Source organism: Trichinella spiralis, assembly GCF_000181795.1.
Source record: "Trichinella spiralis strain ISS 195 chromosome Unknown Scfld3669, whole genome shotgun sequence".
Taxonomy (NCBI): Eukaryota; Metazoa; Nematoda; class Enoplea; order Trichinellida; family Trichinellidae; genus Trichinella; species Trichinella spiralis.
In genome coordinates, this window is record NW_003530608.1 from 1 (window position 1) to 1454 (window position 1454).

The 1454-nt window shown below is 35.6% G+C and overlaps 1 protein-coding gene across 1 annotated transcript; it reads right to left on the minus strand.

Annotated features, from left to right (window-relative positions):
• Positions 1 to 391: 391 nt before the first annotated feature.
• Tsp_13897 (conserved hypothetical protein) lies at positions 392 to 1124 on the minus strand. The gene is made up of 2 exons (XM_003367787.1): positions 1013 to 1124; positions 392 to 591 (listed from the first exon to the last, which is right to left on the minus strand). Exons 1-2 carry the CDS (start codon positions 1122 to 1124, stop codon positions 392 to 394), a joined length of 312 nt encoding a protein of 103 aa, XP_003367835.1.
• Positions 1125 to 1454: the final 330 nt, after the last annotated feature.

Genomic DNA, 1454 nt, shown 5'->3' on the forward strand with positions numbered 1-1454 from the left:
TTGTTTGAATCAAAAAGCCGGGTAATGTGCTGTTGTTGTGCGATCGTTATCTGGGTGCCGTTGCAGCACATCGCTAGCAAATGGGAAGCTGGTATGGTGAAATTGTGTATCAGCAAACGTATGCGAAGGGGAGTATATTTCGTGAGGGTGAAATTGCAGCAGCGGGGCTAGAACAGTTGAATGGCTTTCAATTCAGCCACACCCAAAAAAAAGAGAAGGGGTATATCTGTGCTCAACAACCGTCTAAGATGAAGCAAGTTAATCGGAAAGTGCGGTCATATATTGGTTTGGAGTGGGCGTTGTGGTGTGTCGATGTCCTCAATTTACTCGAACGCATTTCATTTAAAGGTTCCAGCGGTGCCCTGCACCGTTACTACGTCGAGCAGAGTTATCAGGTGCAGTAGATGTAGTGGCAAGTACAGCCTGTACGGATGGAGCACGAAATAAGTCCATTCACAACAGTGCTTACAATACCAAAAGTAGACAAGTCCAACAGATTTGCACCATAAAAAGCAAAATAATGAAATTCAATCCAGATCATTTCAAGTAAAAAAGTTAAAACAGTTCCAAGAAGCGTCTGTTGTTGTTCATCTGCACCGAAGTTCATAATTTTAGTTATTATTATTACAATAAAAACTGGCTTTCATTTGGCTTCTATTACATAAAGCGTGCTGTTATGAAAACCAGTGTTTTGAGAAGATCGTCGCAAAATTGGCAATCCGTTTCAACGCTACTTTTCTTAATACACAGAATATTACAGTTTTACACACCCAACAATGCAAAAGGGAAATCTATTTTTTATTCCCTTTTTAATAAATAGTCATTTGACAAAATTTACCATTGTTCCATTATACAATTGAAATCCGTTGTTTAAGTAATAATATGTACTTTTAATGAATTTGTTTTGCACAACTGTCTGCAAACGTTACTATTACTTGTTGCAGTTGTTGCATGACCATGATTCACGAAAACAAGCTTCTGTCGTATGGCAGTTTTACAATTTTGCACTCACTGTTCAATGAAAATTGAAAAACACGCTTCTCTGAAAATGCTTCTTCAGCAAAATGTACGCAATGTTTGCTTTTTGCATTGTTAAACATGAAAAATATTCTCATCTTTTCCATTTAATAATTTCTGTATATTAAGAAAAAGCTATTTTTGTCTTTTTATTTCTGCCATCGTCGATCATACAATTATATATGCTCATTTTCTGAAGTAATTATTTATAACGAACGTCTAGATGTTCAACTGCCAGTTTAAAGAACTAAATATAGACAACTTATTTTTGAAGTGAACAAATTTCCAAATTACGTAACAATGAATCAACAAGTTGAATTCTTTTTTTTTGCAAATGTCAATGAAATCACTTTTTTGAACTTTTTTCGTCACTTCATACGTGTACAAGCTGAATCAGCGGCTGATCCATTGTATTGCATTTCATTTTATAGCTGCTT